Here is a 26,560-nt window from a genome sequence, read left to right on the forward strand (position 1 = left end):
AATGTTAGGCCAGGTATAAAAACTGAAAACAAAAACATGTAAAGTTGGCAGAAATGAGAAAGCAGAGAAAACGTTTAGTAGGGGGAACATATTAAGAATGCCAAGAGTCTGCTTCTCTCTAGTGGCAATTTGTAGAATTGAAACAAAAATGAATCATTCAAGACGTTTGACATATACACAGCTACACAATTAGTGGACAAGTGATTTTAAAACCAGACAGATGGGCCAGATCATGACAAAAAAGTTGTTGTACGCAAACAAAAACTTGGGTCTCAATTTTTTTTAAAATATATTTATACTCAAGAATATCTAAAAGCATGTTTTTGGGTAAGGCACTTTCACATGGTTGTTTAAAAGACATAATATACAATTCTATTTGTTTTATGTTTAGTTTGCCACCATCTTGTTTTCAGATCTCAGAATTTTGATCATCAAAGCAAGAAAGGGAATGTTAAAGAAAAAAATCTCTCCTCTCTCTCGCTCTCTCTCGCTCTCTCTCTCAGCACAAGCAGTTCAGGTTTAATATTTAAGCTTCACCTCCCACCTACTCGCCCTCCCTGCGTGCACGTGTGTGTGTTTGAGCGGATATCAAAAGCCGACAGTGAGTCACTTGAGAGAGATTGAGAACGGCTGGGCCTAGTGGGCCTGGCAGACCGAGAAGCCCTTTTGCTGCCCATATCAGTTCCAGGGCAGAAACCAAACACCTCCACGAGTGGAGCAATAAGACATGGAGAAGGCCTGAAGGTAAGTCTGGATCTCAGCTAGTTTCCATTGTCAGGTAAAGTGACATTGTTGTTGGCAATGTTGTGGTTTGTTTCCGTTATGTTTCACTGTGAAGTAGTACGGCTTTATGATGGGTGAAAGTTCAACATATAGTTGTGCTAGAACTCATCCTTGTCAGTTAATCATTTAATACATATTTAACATCTTGCTGAGGGTCCATGACCTTACTAGTAAGGCAATTCGGTGCACCAGTAGAATGGCTATGGCCTATGTACATTATTTTTCCGCTATTGCAGTGAATCAAGTGTGGTACTAGTACATTACAGTGCCCTCTAGTGGTATGTGAAATGTGGGTGAGGAACGTATATATTTTTATATTTTTTGTATAAAAAAAATTGTGATAAAGCTAGGGTTTAAACCAGGGGTGTCAAAACTAAGGCACAGGGGATTTCTACAGTGATTTTTTGTGGCGGTCTCAATTACTCAAGGTTTGTTTTGTACATAAAAACATGAGACAGTAATACAAAATGGTTTCTTTTTCACTGAATAGTTATGTCACGGCTCTTTTTTCAGCCTACACAATGCAGAAACCAACTGGAGTGCCCGTGTGGGTGAGTCACACCCCCATACAAGAAAGCAGCTCACGTGAGGGTGACTCTACAAGCAGCACATCACAAGCGCCCCCTTCTGGACAGACGGACAATAACGATACAAAAGGGAGTTTGACTAAACTGAAATCCTTCATCCCCGCTTCATGGGGCAGCATGAAATGGAAGTGGGGAAAAGACAGCATGGACGACTCTGAAGCCAGCAGTGGTCAGATCAAAATCGTCCCTGACGGAACCAGGGTGAGCCCTCCTGTCAGTCCCTTTCTGGGACGCACGAAATGGGACGAAACCCCGGAAAGGCCTTTTTTAAAAGAAGCCAGTCAAAGCCCAAATGACGATTCTCTACTCACGAGCATCCATCCGGTCGAGTACTATGCTGAGAAGTTGGAGGTTTACAACCAGAAGTACTCTTACTTGAAGTCATGGCCAGGCCTGCTCCGACTTTTGGCTGGCATTGAGCTTCTATTCGGGGCTATGGTGGTCGCTTGCATCATCGGCTACATCCACAAAGACAGCGAATGGTCCAACACATACGGGCTGTATAACGGCGTCTACAACAACGGACTGGGCCTGTCGGGATACAGCTACAGTGGACCCATGACTCCCTTTGTCGTGTCGGTGGCTGGAGTGTGTTGGGTCTTGACGATTATCCTTCTGGTGTTGGGAATGACTATGTATTATCGCACCATCCTCCTCGATGCACCCTGGTGGCCTCTGACCGAGGCCTTCATCAACATCACTCTGTTTCTACTGTACATGGCGGCGTCCATAGTATATGTCAACGACTTAAACCGCGGGGGGCTGTGCTACATGACCATCGGTATCAACCCCATCTTGGCCGGTCTGTGCCGAGTCGAGGGCGGCCAGATGGCAGGAACCGCTTTCATCTTTATCAACATGACCATGTATCTGGGAAGTTTTGTGGTTTCGCTAAAAATGTGGCGGCACGAGGCCAGACGGAGGGAGAGGGTGGAGTTTGAGGACAAGGCGATGGTAAGGAACACCTGAAGCTAAATTTTCTATTGTCTCATATTTTGTTAGGACACATCGACAAACAAGCCATTACAGTAGGGGCTGACTTTGGCAATATTTACTGTATGGCTAGTTTTAGTTAGCATACATGTAAGATGTAGTTTCAGTTTTTTTAAAGTATGAAAACGCGTTTTTAATTTGAGGTATTTTACTTGTTTTCGTTAACTAAAATAACCTTGGCAACATGACTCCACGGTAGCACATTTTGAGCTAGCATAAATGTTAGCTTTTAGCAGTCGTAATTATTTACAACATGAAATAAATTACACATACAAACGACTAGTTGGATATGATTGGGCACACAAGCTAAACAGGAGAAACACTTTCTTGATTTGCATTATCTCTTATTTTTATGCCTTGGTTTCACACTCAGCAATCCACAAGTTAAAATACCACTTGAACATCACATCACCAAACGGTCTGCCAAGTTGGTTTAATTAGATTTTTCAAATCAAGCTGCAGATTTATAATAAGTGACATTAGCAATCCCACTAATGAAAGTAAAGTACACAAGCCAAACTCAGCTGCAGAACAAAAGGAGGGAGAGCAAATCTGATGTAATTTAATGTCAGTCAAGACAATCTGCAGTGAGTTTGCTTTTATTCCGTATTGGTGTATCAGCTTTTTTTGCTGGCAAACACTTGAACGTAATTTAACTGACAGCGCGCTTGCTTTAGTGCATTCATTGTGACAGAAATAGACAAGGTGCAGTCAATTCCGCTGTCACATGTGGAAACGACGTACGGCAGTTTAAGTGAGTCTCCCTCCAAATTGATTTAATTAAATGTAATGTCTTCAAATTTCACCCAAAAGCCTAATTAATTTTGCTGAGTAGTGATTGTTCAGATACGGACAAAACATAATCATTTTGTATCTTCAGAAGCCAGGGGAGAGCGCTCGCTCCAACCTCCTGGCCCCACCAAAGGCAAAGCACATATCTTTCAATCCCGAAGCAGACGCGAGAGGAAGCAAAGGTCAAAAAAGGCCGCATGTACTCACCCCTGTCATCCAGAAGAGCTCCATGAGCATCCCCAAAGTGCACATTATTGCAGATTATGTCATGTAAGCCAACAATTTGGTAACATCCACCAGAATGGACATTCTCGAGTCCCTCTGACAACTTCATTGTCATATCTGTCCCTCGCAGGAAGTACCCGGAGATCAGCTGCGTGGAAGAAAGGGAAAAATACAAAGCTGTGTTCAATGACCAGTATCAGGAGTACAAAGAGCTTTACAACGACATCAGTGCCACCCTGAGTAAGTTCAGTGAGCTGGATGCTGTCATGGCTCGACTCATCACGGATGGAAAAAGCAGAGAGGTAGGAGATGTGAAGCTATGACCCATGTCGGTAATATTTCGCACCCCTTTCACAACAAAGACATGATGTCATATTTTTTTTTCCAGGATCGAGACAGGATTCAAAATATCATAAAGCAGTATGAGCTGAAAAAGAGTGTAAGTGATGATAATGTCGCCTCTAATTGACATCAGTCAGAAATATTTTTACACTGTTGTGTCAAATTTAGTCCCGGTAAGACAAAGAAATGGATCACACCTGATTTTGTATTTGTATTTTCTGTTACAGGATCCTGCTTTTTGGGAGAAAAAGCAACGTTGTGACTACCTGAAAGCCAAATTGACGCACATAAAAAACAGAATCCGTGCTTTCGACCAAGATACGACTGGTTTTGGATGATAACAGCACATTTTATTATACTGTTGTGAATAGACAGATATAATTTTCTGAGGAATCTACAAGATGTTGCTTTATTTTTCTACATTTTTTTTATTTCCACGGCCTCTATTGGTTTTCATACTTACTACTGCTGTAGATTCATTTACAGTTTTCACCGTCTTTGTGGTTACACTTGTCAGAAAGTGAATGGAGCAGGGTTTATTGAAGAACTGAAAAGACAAACTATAGTTGCTCGACTAGGGACGTGAAGAACAAAACAGAACAGACTGGAGACTAGAAACTAGACATGAGACTAGAACAATCAAACAGGAAGTGACACGCAGACAGGACTTAAATACAAGACAGTTAACGAGAGGCAGGTGACGGCAATTACTCTGATCGGGAGGGGAGGGGCGAACGCACAGACACGCGAACCGAAACTATGACATTAAAACAAGGAAACAAACTGTGGCAGATCTTGACAGTACTATTATGTTATATGTAAAGTGCTTTGTTACAGCTGTTGTAAAATTCACTGAATAAAGTTGCATTCTATTGTTATTTTATGACCTTTGAACTTTCTTACTTCTGTTCAATTCCATTGGCTAACATCCAGCCATTCATATCCTGTGCGAGCCAATCACGGAGCATATCGACAAATACGCACTCACATGAATGGTCAATTTGAAGTCATGAATGAACCTATCAAACACAGAATCAAAGAGTCCTATAAATCAAAACTTAGGCTACAAGAAAACACTAGAAACCAAAAACTCACCATTATAGCTATCACAGGTAGTGTCATGCCAAGGAAAACATGATCAACCTAATCAAAATCAAAAATCAAAAACACTGACCATGACAGAAGGCTTAAACCATGTAGTGACGACACAGTATGTACATATATTATTTTTTATTATTAGCTACAATCATCAGAAAAAAATAGTTCCCTCTGTACAATGTCAAGACTGTTTGCATTTCATTTTTGGTCGCTAATTTAATGACAAATATGTTATTCTGTTTGGCCCACAAATGTATAAATTGACTAATAATAGGGAACATGGACATCACCGCTTATCACTGCATTAGGTACACCTACACAATGTGACCAGATAGTAAGCAGTTATGTGATCAACAGTCCCGTGATATTTATTGTGTGAATTTAGATATTTTTGCCTCGTTAATATGTAATTATTTGTTCTTTTTTCTAATTCATCATCATTATTATTATTGTTGTTGTTGTTGTTAGTATTATCATTATGTAATTTACTGTCCTTCCCTTTAAAGTCCATCCAGCCACTTCCCAGACAAACTTAACACGTGTTGTCCAACGTGGGTTGGGCGGCGGGCTCACTTTTGCTGAGATACCAGCAGAGTAGCGGTGGCTCCCCACTGGCTGCAGCAAGAAGAAAGCACACTCTTCTTTTCTTCGGTGTGTTTCCTGCGGCTGAATCATGAGAGAAGAACTTACAGAAGAACTAAAAGTGTCAAGTTAAACTGGAGGGTCCAAAGTTGAAAGTTCAGGTAAGTTGTTTTGCTTTGTTTAACCTTAACATAGTTTTGAGCATGGCAACTTCGGACCTCGAGGGTCGGTGAGCTGCATATTTTCAATGTCTCCCCGTTGCAACATTGCTGATTCAGATGGTCAGATTATTAGCAAGGTCTGCAGAAGCTGGAAAACAATCCTGATCATTTCAATCAGGCAAACAAATAATGCCCATTTCAAATGTAATCTTAATGGCATCTAAAATAAAAGAAGTAGATCAGTGGTGGGAGCCCAAGTCTTGCTGTGAATAGGATAGCTCCTCCCACCGCACAAAGTGTATACTTTGACACACTTCCTTGACACCGATAACTACTTTCCTATTAGGGAGGGCTTTGGTGCCACCTTGTGACATCGTTGGGTGCTACAGAAAGAGCATAAAGCGAGCGTTATTTTTTAACTGAATTGATGTGGACACATTTCATGAATAAAAAAACAACAACAGAGAAGTGCTGAGGTTTGCTGTAGTAAATAAAATACATTGAAAGTTAGCACAGAGTAGAGAAAGGAGCATCATGTTGATTCTCCTTACAATAAACTCATCTCCATTCAGTCTGAATTATTAAAAGCTCGCTGGTTCAAGTTCCATGCTAGAGGTGAATTCTGAGAGCTAGAGATACCTGAGACCGGGTTCTGCTCACCGAAAAGCAGTGAAGTATGGAAACAGAACGTTAAGAATTGGTCTTTTCAAATAACACAAATGTAAATAACTCAAATACTTGATGTGCAAGAAATAAAGTCAAGACATTTTTCTAATCAACGTCAGAAAAATACCTTTAGGGACACAAACTGGTGTGCACAATGTGTCCACTGTTGAATGAATGGAACCTGTAATGCTAAATCAGCAAAGATACCTCAACCTCAGCACTGAATCATTTCTCTCTCCTTCCTCCAGATGAAATTTTCGTAATCGTGGTACTAAACCATGCACGAACCTCGGCGCTACGACAGCCCACCCTACAGCACCACCTCCCTCAGTTTCCATCCCACAAGAAGCGTGCTCTCCCCTCAGAGCCAATATGTCGACTCCACCTTCAAATCCCCTGCGGACGAGCCCTACACGGAGGAGACCCCTCAAGACTTCCACCGATGGTTTTCACCCCCTGGTTTTGTCAAAACTTTCCACGGAGCCACAGTGCTCATGTCTTTCCTCATCTTTGCCTGCGTGGCGTCAACGTTGGTGTGGGACATGAATGGGTTTGGGTACACTCTTGGTGGTGCTGGAAGTGTTCCAGGGCAGGGGTACTACGGCGGTAGCTATGGTTACAGTAGCTCCTACATGACCCCGCAGTCTGCAAAAGCCGCAATGATCTCCATGGCTGCCATCGACTTCCTGGTTTCACTGGGGTTTCTGGTGGGGGGTTTCTCCCGTTCGAGGGCCATGAGAGGCTCCAGCTTCTATCTCACTGTGTTCATTTGTGACACCATCTTAGCTGTTCTTCAGGTGTGGCACCGTTTTGGTCATCTGAGGTCTTAGCATTGACTCTGACTGAGTTTCTTCCAATCGCAGGGCATCATTGATATCATATTTGTGATTGGGGTCAACCCGATGTCTCAGAGCTCACAGAGCATGCTGTACAATCCAATCCTGATGATGTGCCAGAACATTCCAGACAGGCCCAGCATTAGTGGAAGCATAGGAGCTGGCTTTCCTGGCGGCTTTCCCATGTACAATCAGTACCTGTACCACTACTGCTTCATGGACCCGGAGGAGGTCGGTATCTGTGGCTTGATATGGTGTGCAAAACTAGGAATGAAATCGTCATGGTAACCGGTAAATTATGGATTGAATTTGATAATCTCTTTTCTCAGGCGGTAGCATTAGCATTGGGTCTGATGGTGGTGTTGGGCCTGTCACTGGCTGCTTTCTACTCCTGGAAGACCCGCAGTAAAATTTGGCGCCATGGCAAAGCTAACATCTACTGGGACAAGCCACTGGTCAGGCAGACAGAGGGGCAGAATGTACAAGATTGGGTGAGATTTATAATTTACAAACATTTTTTTTTTTTGGGGAAAATGTACGATTCATTCTGTTGCCATGTTGGGTCACCAGACGAAAATCACAACGGATTTTTCGGAAACTGACCATTCACGACCAAGTTCCACATCGTCGTACAAACTGTTATTGACTCAACGATAGTTGACTTTATTCGAGGCACACCCAGGTTTCACTCTGATGGATCATTAACTAGTGATAGCTGCAATAAAAGCAGACATAGTAGATTCTCTCACGGCAATAAAGAAGTACTGCAACCTCAGCTAAGTCATCTCTCACTATATAATCATGAATTGTTTTCACTGACTGCAAAATAATTGTTTTCATCTAAATGAGAACTCAAGAATGAATTGCAATACTAGTTGTGTAGGCTTTAAGGGGAAGTCAACTCAAAATTTTCTTTCTAATGTCCTTCTTATTGATCCCAGGAAGTCCTTGTGCAGCGGGCCTACAGTAGTCAAGCAGGAATATATATATATATATCGAGGAGAGATGCAACAAAATTCATTTGGCCAGGCCCAGAGAAGCCTTGGCCTACATTCGCTCAGTGATTGGGAGGTGGCTTCATTTGAATGCTGGGCCACTGGTGTACTGCAGTGCAGGGAAAGCATATTTAATGTATGGCCATGTATAATGTATAAAAGGATTGGGTTGCCACTGTGCTGCTGTATGAATCCCCACAGAGTGGTGGCAGGCAGTAAATGATTCAGTCTGGCCGGCTTTGCACAGCAGCCCAAAAGTTAGCTCCTTGTACAAGAATCATATATGATCAAATGTCATGACATGACAGCGCTACTTGGAATTAATGGAGAATAAACAAAACAAAACAAAAAAACCCAGAATTAATGTCACATTAATTGCAATACCATGGGATGAAAACAACCTAATCAGATTAGTATGGAGGGAATTAATTGGATTGGAAATACGGTGTTTAAAATAAAAAACGAAAACATTCTGAATTCAAACGATTATATATCCTTGACAAAGTAATGCCGCTAGATGGCGCCAAAGCAAAAACAGCGAATTTGTATAGCTAGGAAGTTGTTCAATAGAATAACAGATTGATTGGTTTTAAAATAAGCACGTAAATAAATCATGAATGTGAAATATGCTGGGGTTCCCTCTATAGTTCTATCTCTAATTTTTGTTTTGTTTTTTCACAATTAAAATATCTTAATGTAGCTCATTGCTTAATTTATTGGTCAGGTAATAGTAACCAAGTAACTCGCAAGAACTACTTCCAAAATCAGAGAAATTGAAATGACAGTTTCGCTGTATTGCTATAATTCAGCACTAAGTACTTCTGAGCCCTTTGATGTTTTTTAATATATTGTAAAATGCACTGAAAACCAAAAGCCATGAATTAACTTTATAGATGTCTTTAAATGGGTCATTTTATGTCCTTAATGACTAAGCGGACTAGAGCATCGGCTCCGAGGGGATGCAAACAACAGAAAGATAATGTACACTTGCTAGAGGATCATTAGATCTATGTCACCAGTTGTTGTGTTTTTTCCATGCCATCCTCATTGCTCTTTATCCAGATATATAGGTCAAAGACGAGAAGTCATTAATGATGCATTAGATGATATGACACAATTTATTTCTGTGCAAATGGCTACGTTTAGTAGTGGGAACATCTACTTTAATCAGTCTGTCATTTTGTTTTGTTTGTTTATGCTTTTGTTTTTTTTGAAGTATTTTGTCACGACTCGATCATGTCCATAATGTCATAGTTTTGTCTGTGTGCTCGCCCCTCCCTTCCTGTGTGCCCATGATCAGTGTGATCATTGTCACCTACCTCTCATTACCTGTCTCGTATTTAAGTCCTGTCTGCATGTCACTCCCCTTTCGGATCATTGTTGTCTTGTTCCTGTCATTGTCACTCTGTCTTTTTGTTTCTGTTGTTGGTTTTGTTAGTCAGTTACGTCAATCTGCCGAATCTGTTAGTTTCTGTTTGTCAATAAACCCTGGTCCAAGCTGCACTTGGTCGCCCTGCTCCGTTTCCACTCCGATTCGTGACATATTTGTATTTCTATTTAAATCGGAATACCTAATTTTTCTCTTTACTGCGTTAGGTAAACCATGTTGGAGAAGGAAGGAGCACCCAGCAGGCACCAACTATTTTGTCAGAGAAAGCAGCTTCTGACTTTCGTGGGGGAAACAGCCTAACGTCGCACCGCCACGATATAGGCCTCATTTACGGTGATGGAAATTTGAACAGCAACAGGTAGTGTTTATTTTGTTGTCATGCAAACGAAAAGTGTCAGCGACAGCATACTCTGTTTTGCTCAATTGTGTATTTTTCTAGTTTCTGTGAGAATAGCAACAAACATCAAGAGGCCGAGCATCCATACCAGAACAGCAGGTTGGTAGTGTGCAACAGCTCCTCTGGTAATGGCGGCAGGAAACTCGCCTCAAGGAACCAGAGGAACCACGAGGATCATCCTGCAAGTGAGATGGCTGACTTCCAAAATGAAACAGCTTATACCACTGGAGGAGACACTGCTAATGAGCTGGAACAAGACCAAGAACAATACCTCTTCAGGTGACTTCACCCTTGGCTGACAAAGAAAGATACTCATTTAGCTTTTACAGATGTTTGTAATGAAGACCAAACAATTATGTATTTGCAGGAATAAACAAAATTAAGCATCCCAATGATGAGGAAAATAAGTATTTCATTCACTATGTGCAGGCTGTACCCCGAAATCCTCTCTGACCAGCAGCGCCAACAATACAGGCGAGATTTTGACTCGTCGCTGGGTCGTTATAAGAGCCTGTGTAAAGAAATGGATCACATCTGTGACCAGATTCACGAGCTCAGTCGAGAACTGGACTCTCTGGACAAGGACTCCATCAAGTATCAGGTAGCTAGGAACACCTTTGCATATTTTCACTCCTATTCCAATTGAGCTGTGTATTAGCTGGTTTGTCAGATCATCAAGAAAGATTTGAGTGGAAATACTTTTGTGGTATGTCGTGATTAAAAAAATGCGTACGTATTAAGTGTATTAATAACAGTATTCTGGTTCCATTCTAAGGGCGTGCTTGATGAATATAACAGACTAAAAGATTTAAAAAGGGTAAGTGAAACAGATGTGCAGTTTCATCCAATCAGACATCTTGAGACATAAAAAATGCTAAAGCTAATAGCAATTAGCTAAATACCTATAGAGATGAATATCTACTTAATCTTAAACACTTTTTTACTATTGCTTACATAATCATAATATATTTCCTACAGATTTGTGAAATGTAAAGTACCATACTTTCAACCTATAATTTTTTTCTATTTACTAAATTGTTACAGATTAAAACTGAATATTTTTTTCAGCAGCTGGTTTGCAAACATTTGTAAACAATGTTTATACATATCTCTCTTTTAGGCACCAGATTATCAAGCAAAGAAAAAGGAGAGCAAGGAACTTCGACAAAAACTGTTCCACATCAAACTCCTGGTAAAAAACTTTGACCAAGGCCTTTGTTAGTGCATGTCTATCAGTTTAACGTTGAAGGACGACACAATCAGCTTTTGACTGCGCACGTTTATATTGACAAAATGCATAAAAATGTTGGTCACTTTGTTTACAACCATGTTGCACTAATGTTACCGGCACAGCTAGTGAACTTTGCTCTGAAAATCTCAAATAAAACATAGTCCTTTGTGAAAGACAATCACTTTCGGTGAATATAAAGTCTACACACCCCTGGGCAAATCCCAGGATTTTGTGAGCTACAAAGGTGAGAAATAGATAAATAATTTCCTTTTCTCCACTGTTAAGACCTAATAATTTTCAAAAGGGCAAGTATAAATAAGCAACTGGAACAATGTGGTTGCATAAGTGTGCACACCCTCCCATAATTGGGATGTGGCTTTAGTCAAGGCAATTAGAAATGGTTCAGAATAGCAAGCAACGTTTGGGCAAAATGTTCAGACTTTTGCTGTAAAGTGTAGAAAGAAATGTCTGGAAAAGCCTACTTGAACAGCTAAATTTGATTTGGGCTTATCAAATGCACTTGTTGGTATGTATGTACTGACTCACATTCGAATCTTGTTTAATTCTGAACACCCATATCCTTGGTGATAAGAGGGTGTGCACACTTTTGCAACCAATTTTAAAATATTTAATTTTGCAACTGTTGAAAAGATTGTTTTCATTCCCTCCATTAACAAGTACTTGTTTTAATTTTCACACCAAAAAGCTGGCAATTGAACAGAAATGTGTAGACTTTATAGTCAATGTATGATACAGTAGCAATAATGAAATAAAACATTCCATATTTATTTTGAATATTTAATGCAAATAAATGAAGGACCTCTTTTGCAGCACATGCATAGAATTAGACGTTTGTGGTGCACGTTGCAGTGTTTATTTGGCATTCGTCATACAGCTGTAATTGCAACACTTTTTTTCAACAAGTTTGAAGAAAAAAAAACATACATAACAAAAGACACACTTGCCATCTCTTTTAATATCCTTGCCATATACATAAAACTCAAATATAAGAACTCAGGAACACAAAAACAAGAGAAACCGTTAATTGAGATAATCTTCATGAATGACATGGATTTGTGACTTGACTAAAATAAGCACATCCAGATCACTTTTAGGATCAAAACAAGAAGCCAAAGGATTATGCTCCATTTGTGTTCTTTCTTCTAAAATATTTGATATTCGTTACAACAACAAAGCGTCTCAAAACTACTAGTGTGAGGTAAGTCCTGCTGCTGAATCAGGGGCCTTCTTTCGCCCACCAAGTGGTGGACATGTGACATTTTGGTATTCAAAATCTTGTGCAGTTTTTTTTTTTTAAATCCTCAGTCACCTCACATGTACAACAGCACTCAGTCTTTAGTGATAACGTGGATCTTTAGAGAGAGGTATTCATGTAAACACAGAAACGCAACGAGGAGCTAACAGATAGCAACACTGATATTTAAAGGAATTACGTACACAAAGGATGATACAACTGAGAAGCGCTCCAAAACAGAACATGCAAAAGGAAATCAAAGTTGGCTTCCATATATTTACACACACAAAGCTCCAACATGTAAACCCATTGAGCTCTATTTTTCGTAGACTGGTGCCCATGTGCTCGGCGTAAAAACGGGCGCATCTTTATTTTCCTGACGGGACAAGTCTAGTTTTGCGTGCTTTTCAATTTGGTAGACTGCACTATGCCTTCGTAGGCATTCTGGCGTATTCTATTGCACGCCCCCGGCACATCTGGCAATTTGGTGACCAAATTTTAGTCTAGCTAAAAGTAGGTCAAAGTTGTGGCGAAGGTGGTCTAATGAAACTTTGGTGGATTGGACTGAGGTGCAGGCAGACGGATTGTGAGCTCAGTGATGTCATTGCATTTCATGAATATGACAACAGCGTGGAAGAATCCCTTGAGAAATCAATTAACTGAACAAATTATTAGCTTTCATTAAATAGTTTATCACCCTTGGTGGGGTCCCATACAGATGCACGACTGGGGGTGTAAGGCAGTCTCCAACTGACCACACGGCTGACAAAATCTTTCGTATGGGGAGATCTTGCAGTTCAGACTAAATATACTTTCCTTGGGTGCCCTAATCTCATGGACGGACCCTAGGTAGTCAATTTCTACTTCTGTGATTCTATTGGTCAAGAGGCTGTGTGCTCTTCCACAACGGCGCAAACGCCCTCTTCCGCCTGTGCGAGTCTAGGACAATTCCAAAACAGTTAAGACTACGCTTGGCGCTAGATGGGCATGAAAATAGGGCTCGTAGTGTTTATGAACTTATTGATACGCATTAAGATAATGGTTACAACGATTTCTCTTTCAGACAGAGCTTGTTCCAATGTTGAATATGTGCATTCTGGAAAAGAAGCAACAAAGATGAATGTTTAGGATGCATGTACGAGTCCTAGACCGAATAACAAATCGGTTGTCAAAAAAGAAGGCGGTTTCTGGTGTGGAACATTTACAGAGTTATTTTTTTATTTTAAATATCAGATGAAAGCATCCTGATGTTAAATGAGGTATTAGTCTCTTGTCACTGCTGGGAACAAATCATTGACCAGCTAACGTTCAAGCAGACACAAGAGACTACGATAGTGTCCTTCTCTGTTTTTGTGCATTGATCCGAGGATGAACTTTGGTGAATTTTCCTTGGTTTTACTTCATTTTGTTCAGCGTGAACCGTTTCACACCCACCGCCCAAATGACGAGCTCAGTCGCCTAGTGGTAGAGTGTCCGCCTTGAGACTGGAAGGTTGTGGGTTCAAACCCCGGCCGGGTCGTACCAAAGACTATAAAAATGGGACCTGTTGCCTCCCTGCTTGGCACTCAGCATTAAGGGTTGGAATTGGGGGTTAGATCACCAAATGATTCCCGAGCGCGGGCGGCACCGCTGCTGCTCACTGCTCCCCTCTCCCCCAGGGGATGGATCAAAATCACACGGGGAAGGGTTAAATGCAGAGGACAAATTTCACCACACCCAGATGTGTGTGTGACGATCATTGGGACTTTAATTTGAACTTCCAAGTCTTCCAACGGCAAGAACCGTGCGCTCTGTCCATCAGTACCATCCTTATCGAGGATGCTGCATTGTCAAATTCTCAGCAACGCCAACATAATGGATCACAGTTGGAAAAATAATTCCAATCACAGAGGCACATAGGGCCAGCTGATGGAGCTTCCGGAGAGCTGCATGTCTCGGATGAGCGTCTCAATGGGGGTCTTCCCCACCAGGCGCATGAAAAAGAGTTGGGAGATGAGGCTGGCGGGTACGGCGCGTAGAGCAGGGAGGCGAAGGAGAAGGCGGCCGAAGCGCTGAGGTTGACTCGGGTACTGCATCCTCTCGTACTCGGTCAGAGCTACCTGAGCCTTCTCCTGGAGAGACTCCACGTGGACTGCATCTGTCAGACCGCAGGCATCTAGTGGAGAAAGAGAGGGAGCAGGAAGTTACCAGGGTTGGTATTTGACCTCACTACGATCATCCAGTAGGGGGCGGAAGTGATTACGTAAATCATGGCGCTGCAGTTCATTTGGCATGAATGAAAAAGAGCTGTCACCTGGTGAGAACAGCGCGATGGCCTTGAGACAGCTGTACTCGGCGGAGTCCACCTGCAGTCGGGTCAACTTGTCCACCTGGTCCTGGAACACCCTCACCTGGTCCATGAAGGATACCACGCGCTCCGCCGACATGGGTGACGAGTGGAAGCCCGCCGCGGCCAACAAGGGCGCCATGTGGAGCGGCAAGGCCGACTGGGCCGCATTGAGGATAAACAGCTCGCTCCAGCTCAGCCTCAGCAGGGCCACCTGGGGTCACGAAAAGTTTCACTGTGTGGATTTGTACCATCTGCCATCAAGATCTTGTTATTAATAGACCTCTTACTAACCTGATCAGACACTGGCAGCTCAGGGAAATAGGGAATATTTCTGGCCCACTCTACTGTGCTGAAGAGAAGCCGGGCGGCAAGTTCGCAGATGTTATCGATCCCCATGGAATTATCGGGACCAGCCTGCTGGTTGTACTGGTGCCCGTAGCGGCTGTTGGGGTACGGCTCGGCCCTCAACAGCTGCGAGATGAGCTCGGAAACCGGCTGACCGCCACTCCCTCCGTTGTTGTTATTGTAGAATTCGTTGCCTCCCAGGCCGCTGGTGCCACCTATAGGCGTGAGGGTCGGGCTGAGACTAGGCTGCGGTGGGATGCGGCCGCGTTGAACTGCTGTAGTTTGGTTGGGGGACCAAGGGGGAAGGGGACATCAGGAGAGGAGGGTTCACGGATAACAAAATAAGAGTTGGGCAGACAAAGATGAACAGGGTGGGGTGGAGGGTGGATTTGGGAAAGAAAACGGAGAGAGAAAAAAAGTTAAAACTGGGTTCAACCATCGGTATATGTCAGATTATAGGCAGACTGGAGTTCACCGATTAGCCGGGATGCAGATTAAACCTCCTTAATGCGACTATTCTTCCTTTTACCACTGCTCGATAAGCGTTATCAAGAGAACGATACGATGCTTGCACCGTGACCATGTTACAGCTAGCCACAAAGCAACAAGCTGAATTCCTATCAGCCACGGGAATGCTACTCTGTGGCTGACCCTGAACCCTGACCTCCCCATGGACGCACCCAGGCAAAGATCATTTCTCCACGGGGAGCAATCATGTGTCTCATTAACTTGTTTTATGTTCTTTTTCTGTTCGATGGGAGGTAAACAACACAGACATGTCAGATACTAGCCACTCTGACGACGTCCGACTTTGTTGACACTCATTATGTCCTAGGCGCGGTTATTTGATTTGAATTAGTCCCAAAACTAACGATAATAACCGCCCCCCAATCCAGTATCTAACTGGCAATCAAACTTTGAAGTTAAAGAACCCATACGGTGCCATATTAGGAAAAAAAAGAGTTACCTTCTTTGCGCATGCCCACTCGGAAACACTTCTTGAGACGACAGTATTGGCACTGGTTGCGGTGGTGCTGGTCAATCTGACACTCTCGATTAGACCTGAAAATGAATAGTTGTTGGTGAGGATCAAGTACTTTTGTGAAATCCTCCCCCGGGTATTGTTCAGAAGTATGAAATTCCCTTCATTGCACTTATTTTCTAGATTTAGTCGTTAAAAATATTGTCACCCCCTAAGAAATATTATAAAACATTTAGGAAACAAATTATTTTTCAAATACAGTGTGTGCTCAGGAAATGCAATGCACTGATGCTTTAATTTTGTTGTTACATTATTACAGTAATAGGAACACTTCTTGACCAAACTATTGTTCTTGACTTTTGATTCCAAAACAAGGTGTCCATCAGCTTGTTGTGTAGGAGCTCATTAAACACCCGTAATCTACAGCATGACAACAAATGAACCTACAGAGAAATATATCTTTGCTTATGTGCTTTAGTGAGATTTCCAAAGAACTACAAAAATGTCGGCAACACACATTAGCCGTCTCACCTGCACGTGTAGCTGAGGTTACGTCGTACGCTTCTCTTGAAAAAGCTTTTACAGCCTTCACAGGTGAACACGCCGTAATGTTTCCCACTCGACTTGTCGCCGCACACCACACAGTCCAAAACGCAAGCCTTGTCGTCCTCCCCGGCCTCCATGTCGCTGCCTCCCGCCTGGGGAGAGCCGTCCTCATCCTCCCGCTTCAGGTAGCCCTTTTCCCCCAGTCCGTTGGTGCCGCCATTGGGATCTCCCCAGCCCCCACTCACCATGGCCATCGCTTGGTTACCGAACCACCGAGGAAGAGCACGCCACAGTCAGGCAGCTAAGAATCGTCAAGGTAACATGAATATCAGCAGACGCTTCTTTGGAAGCTTTTTAACAAAAAAACGAACGAAAATTATCCACAGGTTTTGACGGGAGATAGTAATGAGAGAGGGGGGGAAAACAACAGGAGGGGGGGTGTTTGGCAGGAAAAAACAAGAACGGTCTCCTCCCACTGCACTATGACCTGGAAATAGTCCGAGTGGTGTAACTTTTCAATTTTTAGCAAAATGTCTCTGCTTCTAAATGTCAATGTCTTGTCCAAGCCTTAAGGCTGCTTCTGCTGCCTTCTAATCCGGATGAGGGATCCTCTTCACTGTAAACAATGAGTCCACTAGCGACTGTGGAAAGATGGGAAAGCTCTTGTAAATGACATGAGGTGATAAATGTCGCACAAAGACACGTTTTTCCAGCTAATGGCCGTTGAATTCCTTCTTCCCCATACCGCTGTCCTCCTTATATAACTCATTCCCCGCTTACCTCCGATTGAACATGAATATGTCCGTCGCTATAAATCCTCTCCCGCTAGATCGTCCTGTCCTCCATCCAGAGAGCGAGTGCAGCTTTTCTATTCTGCCGTAATCCTCTCAGCGGCACCATCGTGACCCACAAAGTGGAGCTATTCCACGTCATTTGCTCCTATAGCTGCAGGCTTTGCTTCAAGGCTCCATGGGAAAAAAAAGAAAAAAAACACGTCTGGACTGTCAAGTTGACCTCCAAAAAACACGCACACATACACACAGGGAAATGTGCTCGACACTAGGAAGTGCTGTCCTTTCCTTTGCTTCCTCCTTCCCACAAGCCTTCGCTGTGCTCCAAGCTTCTCGTTTGCAAGCCTTTTGTTGGTGCTTGGCCACCAAGAACTAATGATGTGCGGCCTAGCTGCTGCTTTTCATCTGTGTGTGGATGTGTGTGTGTGCGCCTTCCCCTGTGGCAAGAGGTGGGGGAGGCAAGCAAGGGTGCGCTTACTTTCGCTCTTTTCGGGCATCCGCACATCCAGTTAGTATGCAAGAGAAAATCCAAAGCTACAGACAAGTCGGATCGCTGTCTACGTTTGCATTTTTCCCTCCTCCTGTTTTCTCTTCCAGCCGATTTGTGTGTTGGCACAAGACCGATAAAGCAAAGTGAGAGAGAGAGAGAGCGAGAAGCAAAGGGAGGGAAGGAGGGCGCTGGAGTGTGTGCAGAGGGGGAAGGGTGTGTGTGTGCGTGCATGTGTGTGTTCTGAGGGATTTGACACTACTATTCAAGCCCTGTGGTTGCCATGGTGCCGGCTGCCTTATATGGCCATTGGAGTCAAAGAGCAAAAAGAGTGGGCTGTGTAAGGCAACACACACACAGAGGAAGAATGTGGACGATCTCTCTGCTGGGATGCAAAGAGCATGACCCCAAGGCCTCCAAACACACACACACACACATCCACACAATAGCAGATTACTCCCTGCAACAAATACAAGCAAGCTGGCCTTTTGTCTGACACAAAGCTTCACTGTCAGCCTAATGGCTAAAATATCAACTTTGTTTCCCTATTTCATGTAAATGCTCAAGCCTTCCAGCCAGCCTCCCAATTCTTGTGTATATGGATGCTTTTTTTTTTTACTGCCAATGAAAGGTTAACATTTTATGCTCGTTGCTCATTTCTCAGGCTCATCGCCGAGCACACAGCGAGAGGTCAAACGCACTTTGGCACCCTGGCTATGGTCAAAAGCCCGAGGTCACACGCAGATAAAGAGGAGGAGAGCACCCAGAACAAGCCTGGATAAGAGATAAGTCATGAATCTGCTTGTAAATGCACTGATCATGCTCTTTGTGTGTGTGTGTGGGGGGGGGCTTCACCTATGAAAGCACTGTGGAAGACAGATGATAATGCAACCTGTTGTCTTATCTTCATATGTGATGAAAGATTTAAAGTCATTCTGCCTGCCTCCCCACTCTCCACCTCCACACAAACACCTTTATGGCAGTCCTAAAGCAAAACCAAGCTAGCCCCATGGAGACCACAATATGTGTGAGTGTGTGTGTGTCACAGAGAAGCATTGTCCAAGCCCCTTTGTGCAGCTAATAGGTCCTCAGAGGGGTAGGGGGAGGAGATATTGTGTTAATTCGAATCAAAGTCCCCTAGGTTAATTATGCCACTGTTTGCCCGCGTGTCTTTTCTGTTGTGGGATGTGCTAAACTAAACTTGCCTTTAGGGGGCAGTGTGGTGCTCACTTGCAGGTAATACAAAGATTGGAAGAATGGGTTGCTGCACCGTTTGTGTCCATGTTAAGGTGTATCCTGCAACCTCCTTGCTAATTTTGTGCTATTTTCACGATGCTGTTAGCGTTAAAGGTGAAGTCAAGTGAATGATGTTTTCCTGTTATTTTTGTAACTTTTTTAATATAACCCTTTTCCATGCTTACGCATTAAAAACAGACTCGACAAATGGATAGTATGCGATTAAGTGCAAGTTGATAGATTTGATTGAATGTAAACATCTATCATGTGAGTAAATAAATTAAAGAATAGGAAATGTTTTAAATAGTATATTACATGGATAAGATTAAGATCTTTTTTCAAAAAGAATGCTCTCACCCCCCCAAAAAATCCTCACATTTAATAGACACTGATATGAGAAAATATAAACTGTAAGAGTGATACCAAAAAAAAAACCTCAGTTTTAAAACTGACACTTTAAGAAAGGCATAATCTGTTATTAAATACAAAGCCCTGAACAAATGGTACATATTTTTAATATTTCCGAGCCATCGAATGTGGAGCGCTTTCAGTGAGTAAAGTCTCTCCCGTGTCTGTCATTCCCCTTCCAGTGGGGGTGTGATGGATACCGAAGGGGGCAGAAGTGACATGACCTTTGAACCAACCCGCTACTCGTGTTGAGGAAGCAAAATATTTCTGTCGACGTGCATGTTGAGTCAACACGTGCCTAGAATGGCACACCGACAGCTGCAGTTTAAAGCAGCATATTGCATAGGGTCATTTTTTTTGTCATTTTATTTTTCTCATAAGCTGTCAAGCACTCGTATTATCGTGTGCGTTCGTTTATGATTGCCGCAACAGTGGTCCCTCAGTAGTATTTTTACGATGCATCCTTTTTAGATTTCTTACTTGATGTCAATAACAAGAATGCATTCAAGTGTTTCTTATGGGGGGGGTTGGATGGTGTGATAGCTCAGAGCTACAAACTTGTCGGACATTTAACCTCATCATGTGACATTTCGGGGCAGGCCGAGCCCTTCTCAAGTCAGCTATTGATTCACTTAACATTTGCGTTAACCTTTAAGGCCTGTATAGAGGTCTGTCCCCCACACCCACCCACCCACCACATGACTGAATGTTAAGTTAGACCAGCTCGCTTCCCTTAAGCATCCACTCGTGTAATTCAATCTCAGGGCGTGAGCAGCGTCGCTTTAACCACACCGACATATGGAAAGTAGGTCTTTCGCTCAAGTAATCACCAAGCGTCTGTGCAGTCCATCCCTTCTCATAAGGACTCCGTTCTCATTACGCCCCGATGGCCGTCACTGTTTAGACTTGTCGTGACAGCTTCTCCCTGAGACCAGGGTGACCTGTGACCTTTGCAGAAAGGGTGACCCTGGAAACCAAAACAGAAGCCTTTTGTGCAGGTCAAAGGGAAAACATCTGCTGGCGATAGAAGCGGGTGACTAACTGTTTCGCGTTTTATCTTTAAAGTCGCTTCTAAAGAACGTTATCAGCTATCACAGCCGAAAATAAGATGTCATACAAGGTAGCAAAACGTCCCCACGCTTTCTGACGCCACTTTGCCTATTTAGCGCTGCGTTGTTTATTTGCGAGTTAACACAGAGGCAGGAGGAGTATTAATGACTCGTCATGCACTCTTAGCTCGTCTCCCCATCGTGCAAAGTACAGAGAGCTCTTTCTTCACGCCAGTCATCTGATTGTAGCATGTGTCTGTGAGATGAATAACCAGAGCTCAGAGCAAGTTACAAATGAGCTAATTCGCAGCATACTGACACTTTGCCTGTTTGTTGTCATTGCTAGTCAAATAAAGGTCAGGCAAATGATAGGAAGCTCTTACTACTATTGTAATAATAACAACAAATGTTTAGACCACATGTTTTTTTGCTTACTTCTGTTTCATCATAACAAATCAAGATCTTTATTAGGTGTTATGTGGCCCAAGTAAATTATTTTTTTCAACTGTAATTGTCGCAGTGCTCCACTGAGTGGCACTGCAATCCACGATGACTGCTTGCCTTTTTTTTTTTTTTTTGCTTGCCCATTACCATTTCTGGTGCACAATTTGGTTTGGACGACTTTGTGGATAGAAAAGTAAATTAATAACATTGAACAAACATGAGGCAATCAGACAGTTCTGTCCTGAGTATGGATATGTTAACAATATTAGAATCATACAGTAATATAATTAATTACACAATACAATTGAGCCAAATATGCCTATACTTTACTGTCGCTGTGAAAGTGAATTCCATTTATCCACAGTCCATAAGAGTTGTCTGATATAACCCAAATTTGATCGTAAGCAGTAGTGAAGTCATAATCACTGTAATCAGCATTTACGTATTAGTATGAAAAACACTAAGTCCATAAATCATTATTTAGTATTTATAATTTATTATTCATTACACAATTATAAATATTGTTTATTATGTATTGTTCGTGGCGGCTCGGTGGCGTACTGGGTAGCACGTCCCCCTCACAGTTAGGAGGGTGCGGGTTCGATTCCACCTCCGGCCCTCCCTGTGCAGAGTTTGCATGTTCTTTCTCCCCGGGCCCGTGTGGGTTTTCTCCGGGCACTCCGATTTCCTCCCACATCCCAAAAACATGCTTGGTAGACCGATTGATTGTTTGTCTCTGTGTGCCCTGCGATTGGCTGGCAACCGGTTCAGGGTGTCCCCCATTGACGGCTGGGAGAGGCTCCAGCACACCCGCGACCCCCGTGGGGACTAGGCGGTTCAGAAAATGGATGGATGGATGTATTGTTAGTCTTTGTATGACTTACAAATATAAACACATTCCATTCCACCTCTCCATGTGAAATCTAGAAATGTACTCAATTGGGTTCTTATCAAATTAACTTCTGTTTAACTTGTCTTGGTATTGACAAATGAGACAATAAATTAACATGTTTATTTGTTTAAATAACATGCAGAGATGGCAAGAACACCTTGTCAGCCAACAATCCGTGAATAGACCACGAATAAACGCTCCACTGCACTCTTCCTGTCTTGATGTTTTTCCAGTACGAAAGCAAACCTCTTTAAATTCATTTCAATCTACACTCTGTTTATGTCTTGCATTTTCCTGCGTTTGTTGCCGCCTTTTTATCTACAATCTAGGACATTAGAAACGTTTGGCCATCAGCATCTGTATGAATTACGGCTTCCCGTCAAGATGAGGTCTGGAACATCAACAATGCCTGGCAGGAAAAAAAAAGTGGTGACTGCTACTGTCAAGCCCTTACTTTTCATTTCGAATGTGTGTGTGCGTGCACACGTCCTGTGAGACAGAGGGCAGCTTACCAACGTCATCATGTTGGACTTGTGGCACGATGCATCAAAGAACCTCCCGTGGAGCACAACATGAACCATTGTCCGCCCCGCGGCTGTGCGCCGGAAATTACTGTTCATGATCCCATAAAAAATGTTTTTGGCACATGAATGAGGACATGTTTCACACAGTGAGATGGATGGCTTTATTCACAGATAACAAACTCAAACTGGCAGTGTCTTCTGTAGAAATGTTCATACCAGATTGCATGGAGAAAAAAATTCAAGATTAGAAGCAAATATGATTCATTAAAAGGCTGACGACATTTCGTTTGTGATTTTAACATAGCATGTATGCATAGAACATGTGTGCCATCCCCCAAAAAAGGCTGGGTAGTAGGTTGAGTGATGATGGGAGGGGTCTGAAGTCAAACTAACTTCCCATTATGGGAAGTGTGTGGCCAAGCAGTTTATAAATTCCAACCCCGTGTTTACACCTCACCCACAATCTGATCGATTCTCCCGTTTTCATCGCCATCCAAAGGAAACGTCTGCTCTCTTTTGGAAGTGTTTTGCGCTCTGTCAGACAATCGGGCACCAGCCCTCAAATACGTGGACGGAGCCTCCAAGCTGCTCTCGTATAAATCAGGGTCTTCATAGATCCTGCTTAGGAGGAACTTGTGCTTCTTTCTCTTGGACCTTGTTTGAACCACCGGCACTCATGTATAGCAGCGGCTACTCTCACGTGTCCAAGACCAGCCCGCAGGCCCAGAAGAAGATGCAGTATCGGTCAAAGGGCAAAAGCTGTGGCTACTACTTGAAAATCATCTTCTTTTTTTCCTCGCTGATTCAATCGCTCATTATAGTCAGCCTGATTCTCTTCTTGGTCTATGGGAAGACGCAGGACTCCGCTTCAACAACACGCATACAGGACCTGGAGGAGAGCTTCAGTCGGCTCTCCATCGAGAACGTCGCCCTCAGGCAACAGAGGAAGAACCTGACCACCTTACTCAATGTCACCCTGACGGAGAAGACCCGCAATGACTGGGACCTGCTGAGACTTCGCCGCTTGTCAAACATCTCTGTCATGTTTATTCAAGACATGGACAAGAAGCAGGTGAGTAACTTTAAGATGTTTTAGCGTGAGCATATTTAATGGTGATAACAAAATAGCCAGGTGACCCTATGTGTAGCCATGTAAGCGTTTCGTTAAAATGTTAATTAATATTTTCAGAAATATATATTTTATCACAAGTGATGCGGAAATTCGCAGCATCATACTTTTTTATTTATGTTTTTTTATATATATATAGTATTTTTTTTGTATTTTATCATACACAATCGCAATATGGAAAATGCTGGTTTTGAAAATACGTACTTCTGCTACCTTTTCCAGACGAGTCTTTTAATAAGATACAATTCTGGTTTCTCACACAAGGATTTCATGTTGAATCAATGTGGTCTATTGTTTTGACTGTTTTGCTGATCTGTTTTTTCTTTGCCATCCAACAAACAGCAACAGACCAATATGGAGCTGCTGATGTGCAAGAACCAGGCAGGTGTAGCACGCAATTGCCCACAAACACGTAAGTGCGACATTTCATCGTGAACAGCCCGAATCATTTCATGAATATACGTTCCAATTCAAATCAACTTCTGATATACTGTGAAAAATGCTAAAACGTGTCTTCCGCTTTATTTCAAGAACTTCGAGCTGTGCCTGCAACTCCAGGTTGTGGGTTCCAGATGGAGCGGGTGAATGCTCAACTTGAACTCGTGGAGTCCAATTTTACACAAACAATACGGAACATGAAGAGGGAAATGGAGGAGATTGCCAAAGACAGGGATAACCTTAACCTGGAGGCCATCAATCTAAGGAGGGAAACGGCAGTTCATCTGAAGGAGATTGAGCTCAACACCCTAAGATGCAAACAAGAGTTTGTTCAGTCCTTGGGTGGCATCTCCAATGTCTCAAGAGCCTTTCTACTGAAGATTGAATCCCTCTTCCCAACTCACATTGCTTTCCAGCTCACCTGTGACAAACAGAGGGAGCATCTGGAGCAGATCCACACCAACTGCACCAGTCTGTCTAGAGAGGTGGAAGACAGGTTCCAAAGCTACTTGAATAATGTCGGCAGTCAGGTGTCTGAGATCATGTCGGAGAACAGCCGCTTGAAGGCTGAGAACATGCGACGGTCTGATGACTACCGCGTGTGCAGTCAAAACCGCACAGGTATGATCCGAGAGCACAAAGAAACCATCGAGAAGCTTCGGCTCAAACACGACAAGGACTATGAGAGGATTCTTTTGGAAAAAATGAGACTGACCGGCGATATTGAAGTCCTTGAAAACAGTGTCAACTACAAAAATAAAGATATTGAACTCCTCACAGAGCAACTCAGGAGGCTCAACATGTCCTGCATGGGCAAGGTGAGTTCATGTGTGGCTGTGTGACCATGTCATTGATTTTTAATTGAGGTTGTTTTTCCCAAGTTAACATATATTTCATTTGATTCCAGAGTGGATTCGGTGGCTTGCCGGGAGCTGGTGTAGGACAGTTTGGGAGTTTTGGTTCAAATTCCAACTCACCTGGGTTTGGATCAAACAAGCTAGGATCGACTGGGTTGGGCTCCTCAAATCCAAGCCTTGGCTCAACTGGCTCAGGATTAAACCGATTAGGGTCAACTGGGTCGGGCTCTTCTAGTCTCGGGTCAACTGGGTCAGGATTGAATAAATTTGGATCAACGGGGTTGGGCACTTCAAGTCTGGGTTCATCTGGGTCAGGATTAAGCAGACAAGGATCGACGGGGTTAGGCTCATCAAGTCTTGGTTCAACTGGAACCGGATTAAACAAATTGGGATCAACTGGATTAGGCTCCTCAGGTCTTGGCTCAACTGGGTCAGGAATAAATAAATTAGGTTCATTTGGGTTGGGCTCCTCGAATCCTAGCTCAACTGGGACAGGATTAAACAAACAGGGCTCAACTGGGTTAGGTTCCTCTAGCCTCGGTTCAACTGGGTTAGGATTAAACAAATTAGGATCAACAGGGTTAGGATCCTCAAGTCTTGGATCAACTGGGTCAGGATCAAACAAATTAGGATCAACGGGGTCGAGCTCTTCGAGCCTTGGGTCGACTGGGTTAGGATTAAACAAATTGGGATCGTCTGGGACGGGTTCCTCGAGTCTGGGGTCCACTGGGTCAGGTTCAAATAAACTTGGATCAAATGGTTTGGGCTCCTCAACGCTCGGCTCAACTGGGTCAGGATTAAACAAACAAAGCTCAACGGGTTTAGGTTCTTCTGGTCTTGGATCAACTGGGTCAGGATTAAATAAATTTGGCTCGACAGCGTTAGGTTCCTCTGGTCTTGGCTCGACTGGGTTAGGATTAAACAGGCAAGGATCAACTAGTTTGGGCACTTCGGGTCTTGGCTCAACTGGCTCCATGAATAATAAACCAACTTCGAGTCTGAAAGGCTCCTCTGGCCTCGGGTCAAGTGGGTCACCCAGTTCTGGATTTCCCTTATTTGGATTAGGGTTAGGCAACAGTAACACAGGACAAAGTAGGCCGGGAACTGGAATAGGAAGAGGAACATCAAGTGGATCTTCACTTGGAACGGGGAGGACTGGTGGTTTGGGAGGTGGATCAGGTAATTTAAAAAAAAAAGCCTGTATTGCTTACAGTGTTGTCAATGAAAATAACAGAAGAATGTTTTTTGTTTTCTGCGCATACAGTCAGCGTTGCTCAGCACCTTCAAGATCTGCAACGTATCATCAATCCCTCTTACGGCTATGAGTGAGTATGATCATGGAGTAGAGCTGCAGATAGTAGTTGACAAAATAATCATCTGCATCCAATATCTGCCTTTTTTCCTTTCAGAGAGCGACAAGAGCTTTCCAGAATGTTGGGTTAGTCCATCATGACGAGGAACACGGCAAGAGATTTATCATTTCAACACGGCTCGCTAAGTTCACCATGGTATTAATAAATCTGCTTTATGATATATACACTGTTGAATACAAAAATAAGCACATTAAAACGATAGACAAACTTAAGCACTTTTTTTTATATAGACCGTGAAGTCTGTTTTAATCCTACTATATATCTTTAATTGTGTACAACTGTGAGAACAAGTTCATGCAGTATTTTTAAACATGTAAATACACAAGTCTTTGTTCTCTTTTTGATAAACAAAACGACTTGAGATATTACTGCATTCCGACTCGGAAGTAAGTGTTTG

General features: G+C 42.9%; 4 protein-coding genes and 1 long non-coding RNA gene across 16 annotated transcripts in view; 3 read left to right on the plus strand and 2 right to left on the minus strand.

Moving 5' to 3' along the window:
* LOC148387770 (uncharacterized) overlaps positions 1-4,461 on the minus strand; it is a 65,148-nt gene extending 60,687 nt beyond the window's left edge. For 2 of the 8 annotated variants that reach the window (XR_015862829.1, XR_015862831.1), the window contains exons 1-3: positions 4,186-4,436; positions 3,920-3,988; positions 3,363-3,528 (exon numbers count right to left, since the gene is read on the minus strand). This is a non-coding gene — a long non-coding RNA (uncharacterized LOC148387770). Of the gene's footprint in view, positions 1-3,362; positions 3,529-3,919; positions 3,989-4,185 lie in introns of all 8 variants that reach the window. The other 6 variants (XR_015862826.1, XR_015862827.1, XR_015862825.1 and 3 more) reach the window with 5 other exon arrangements.
* On the plus strand, positions 490-4,600 carry marveld2l (MARVEL domain containing 2-like). 2 transcript variants are annotated; one of them, XM_088397283.1, is made up of 6 exons: positions 490-744; positions 1,297-2,324; positions 3,247-3,425; positions 3,511-3,682; positions 3,769-3,819; positions 3,950-4,600. In XM_088397283.1, exons 2-6 carry the CDS (start codon positions 1,305-1,307, stop codon positions 4,058-4,060), a joined length of 1,533 nt encoding a protein of 510 aa, XP_088253409.1. In that variant the 5' UTR covers positions 490-744; positions 1,297-1,304; the 3' UTR covers positions 4,061-4,600. The 2 variants fall into 2 exon arrangements, with proteins under 2 accessions (XP_088253409.1, XP_088253408.1); XM_088397282.1 differs by having other exon boundaries at positions 492-744; positions 3,244-3,425.
* Positions 4,601-5,374: 774 nt separating this feature from the next.
* Positions 5,375-11,256, plus strand: ocln1 (occludin1). The gene is made up of 9 exons (XM_088397281.1): positions 5,375-5,563; positions 6,478-7,026; positions 7,093-7,296; positions 7,395-7,556; positions 9,657-9,808; positions 9,890-10,126; positions 10,277-10,448; positions 10,623-10,664; positions 10,968-11,256. The coding sequence occupies exons 2-9, from the start codon at positions 6,508-6,510 to the stop codon at positions 11,067-11,069; spliced, it is 1,590 nt and encodes a 529-aa protein (XP_088253407.1). The 5' UTR covers positions 5,375-5,563; positions 6,478-6,507; the 3' UTR covers positions 11,070-11,256.
* A 673-nt stretch (positions 11,257-11,929) lies between these two features.
* nr2f6a (nuclear receptor subfamily 2, group F, member 6a) lies at positions 11,930-17,986 on the minus strand. 3 transcript variants are annotated; one of them, XM_088397286.1, is made up of 7 exons: positions 17,805-17,984; positions 17,316-17,500; positions 16,521-17,176; positions 15,975-16,069; positions 14,954-15,282; positions 14,627-14,873; positions 11,930-14,488 (listed from the first exon to the last, which is right to left on the minus strand). In XM_088397286.1, the coding sequence occupies exons 3-7, from the start codon at positions 16,787-16,789 to the stop codon at positions 14,217-14,219; spliced, it is 1,212 nt and encodes a 403-aa protein (XP_088253412.1). In that variant the 5' UTR covers positions 16,790-17,176; positions 17,316-17,500; positions 17,805-17,984; the 3' UTR covers positions 11,930-14,216. The 3 variants fall into 3 exon arrangements, with proteins under 3 accessions (XP_088253412.1, XP_088253413.1, XP_088253410.1); XM_088397287.1 differs by having other exon boundaries at positions 14,954-15,279; positions 17,316-17,986; XM_088397284.1 differs by having other exon boundaries at positions 17,316-17,984.
* plvapa (plasmalemma vesicle associated protein a) lies at positions 16,562-26,488 on the plus strand. 2 transcript variants are annotated; one of them, XM_088397277.1, is made up of 7 exons: positions 16,562-16,851; positions 18,478-23,438; positions 23,838-23,907; positions 24,027-24,751; positions 24,841-25,969; positions 26,055-26,115; positions 26,200-26,488. In XM_088397277.1, the coding sequence occupies exons 2-7, from the start codon at positions 23,043-23,045 to the stop codon at positions 26,231-26,233; spliced, it is 2,415 nt and encodes an 804-aa protein (XP_088253403.1). In that variant the 5' UTR covers positions 16,562-16,851; positions 18,478-23,042; the 3' UTR covers positions 26,234-26,488. The 2 variants fall into 2 exon arrangements, with proteins under 2 accessions (XP_088253403.1, XP_088253404.1); XM_088397278.1 differs by lacking the exon at positions 16,562-16,851 and adding an exon at positions 17,077-17,214.
* Positions 26,489-26,560: the final 72 nt, after the last annotated feature.

This window comes from Syngnathus floridae, chromosome 14, assembly GCF_059516105.1.
Source record: "Syngnathus floridae isolate MCC-2025c chromosome 14, RoL_Sflo_1.0, whole genome shotgun sequence".
In the NCBI taxonomy this organism is placed as follows: domain Eukaryota; kingdom Metazoa; phylum Chordata; class Actinopteri; order Syngnathiformes; family Syngnathidae; genus Syngnathus; species Syngnathus floridae.